This window comes from Octopus bimaculoides, chromosome 23, assembly GCF_001194135.2.
Source record: "Octopus bimaculoides isolate UCB-OBI-ISO-001 chromosome 23, ASM119413v2, whole genome shotgun sequence".
In the NCBI taxonomy this organism is placed as follows: domain Eukaryota; kingdom Metazoa; phylum Mollusca; class Cephalopoda; order Octopoda; family Octopodidae; genus Octopus; species Octopus bimaculoides.
Genome location: NC_069003.1, coordinates 36379930 through 36382397, shown reverse-complemented (window position 1 = coordinate 36382397; position 2468 = coordinate 36379930). Strand labels below are relative to the sequence as shown.

The window sequence follows — 2468 nt, the reverse complement described above, 5'->3', positions numbered from 1 at the left end:
GTTGTTAAAGCAGCTGATGGATTAAATCTGAGGTTGAGAACTCTGGAGTTTCTGTGTTTTTTTTTTTGTTTACTAGTTTCAGTTTGAAAGCTGCAGCCATACTGGGGCACCACTTATTTGCAACATTTAAAGAAAAAAAAATCTAATATCAGAGCTAGAGTTGGCCAGTCCTCCATGTACTTCACACAATAATAATCTACAGTTCTAAACTGGTCATCTGAGCTAGCTGCATCAATGGCCAACCAAGACACTAAACATTCGACGGTTCCCTTAAAACTAAATAACCAAGTACAGCTTAGTTCCTCAAGCAAGAAGGATTTTAATGGGTGTTGTGTTGGTTTGCTGAGCTAAGTTCAAATCTTAGAAGGCTCTAACCGCCACCCCCACCATTAGTTGCAGTATTTGATTAGAAAAGAAAAACCAAAATAAACAATGCTTTTATATATATTTATTCTGACGCCAGAATGGAAGATGTGGCATTAAATGGTGAAGGAAAGAGATAGAGAGAGAGAGACAGACTTACTGTTAGCTTCTATTTTCTCTTGGCTGCCAACAATTGAATCCTTCAGATCACATCTCTCACCAATGTATACACTGTCACATATTATACACCCATCAATAATGCTCCTGCAATAAATACATCAAAAATGAAACAAATCCAAAAATAAATATACACACACACACACACAAGTAACAGTGAAGCTCGTACAGAAATACTATACAATAAAGAGTATAAAGTATAAATTTATTCTATTTAATTGGAAAATTTCAAGAATTAAATAGTTTTAACACAGCTTTAGAGTTAGGTAAAGTATATCATACAGCAAACTCACCAAATAATGACTAATTAGAGGAAATGCTTAGTGAAATGCTGGGATCATCAGGTTTTGCTGCAGTCCAATATGGAGCAACCAACAAAACCATGAACAACAGGGAAAAAGTGCTTTCATATTAGTTGAAATCGATAGTTATAGGCACAGACACATTATGGCTGCAGGAAGAAGTTTACATACTAAAAAAATTATACAGTAGGAGGAGTCCTCATTAGTGTTGGCTTTAGGTGTGAAGAGATGAACCAATGGCTGACAGGTTTTAGAAAACCAGAGTAGCGTTAACCATTACAATGCTGTCAGCAGTAGTAAACTCTCATGTGGTTAACTTAGTAAAGAGAGCATTTACAAGTGACTGCAATAATTGTTATCTAATCTCTCTCTATATATATTATATGTCATATTATATTATATATAATATAACATAATTCCTAATTCAATGGTGAAAATAGTTGTGGTAACTCAAGTGTCTGATGTAATTGAAACTATTAAATTGAGTCATTCAACAAGCAGATGGCCTTGACACTAAACAACTGGGACAGTCTTGTCCTAAATGTGATAGTTGCTTGACAAGCCTGCAGGGCTACCAGATCTTGTTGAAAATAAAGGTTTAGAAGTTAAAAACCTAACTCTTCATACAGTGTTTGTTCAGTCCTTTGCAAAAACATGTCCAGAACATTTGTTGTTCAATAGACTGAGGGAATTATTACCTTGAATTGAAACAAATGATGGTTGGCATCAGAAAATTCTGCGTCAATGGAAGTTTTGTCCGACTCGTGCAAGCATGGAATAGTTATTTGCGTCACTAGCAGCACAAATGGCCATTTTATAAACCAGAGTTTATGAACAGACAATATTTATTCTTAATAACTGTCGTGCTGCTAGCAGTTGTGGTCTGTGAAAGGATTCACCTGTTAAGGGTTGCTGTAAAAGATATCTGTATGTAGAAGTAATATGTTACATATTGTTGAGTGTAGGAAAAGAGAAACCAATAGTAGTTTGAGGTGAGAGTTAAGAAAGCTGTCAGCTATTAATTTATATAAAATAAAGTCAGTTTGTCAACCCACCCCACCCCACCACACAATTGTTAGTACCAAAGCGGCTGTTACACTTACCCTTCGCCAATTTCTGTATGATCCAAAATGACAGAATTAGTAATCTTCACTTTATCATAAATCTTACAGTAAGCACCAATCACTGATTGCGTGATGGACACATTTTTGCCTAAGGAAACACTTCCATCCAGCAACGATTCATCACCAATCTGGTCAAGAGGAGGAAAATAAAGAGTTTTAAGTAGAAAACTTTAAAATTCAACAACTTGGTAGAATAAAAGGTGAAAAAAAAAAATTGACTATTCCATTTCTATATTTATTAGCATAACACCATACACAGCCATAGTCCAGACACAAACTGGAAGATTTAGCTAAATCTACCTTAAATCACACTAAAAAAATGAGACATTGTATGAAAAACAAAAAGCCATGATCACAACTGGAATATTTTTGCAGACAGGTCTCCTGGATTTGGGCCAATACAGAACAAAAGATGGAAAAAAATGAATACAAAAAGGATCATAGTTGCTGCTTCTACAATAGTTCTACAGGACCGTATCTATCCTGCCCCTTTTCAAACCTC

At 35.3% G+C, this 2468-nt stretch overlaps 1 protein-coding gene across 1 annotated transcript in view; it reads right to left on the bottom strand.

The window, feature by feature from the left end:
• Positions 1–2468, bottom strand: part of LOC106876096 (translation initiation factor eIF-2B subunit gamma) — a 13061-nt gene that overhangs the window by 414 nt on the left and 10179 nt on the right. Inside the window, exons 10-11 of the mRNA XM_014924504.2 lie at positions 1946–2094; positions 524–627 (exon numbers count right to left, since the gene is read on the bottom strand). Coding sequence (XP_014779990.1) covers positions 524–627; positions 1946–2094 — 253 coding nt within the window. The remainder of the gene's footprint in view (positions 1–523; positions 628–1945; positions 2095–2468) is intronic.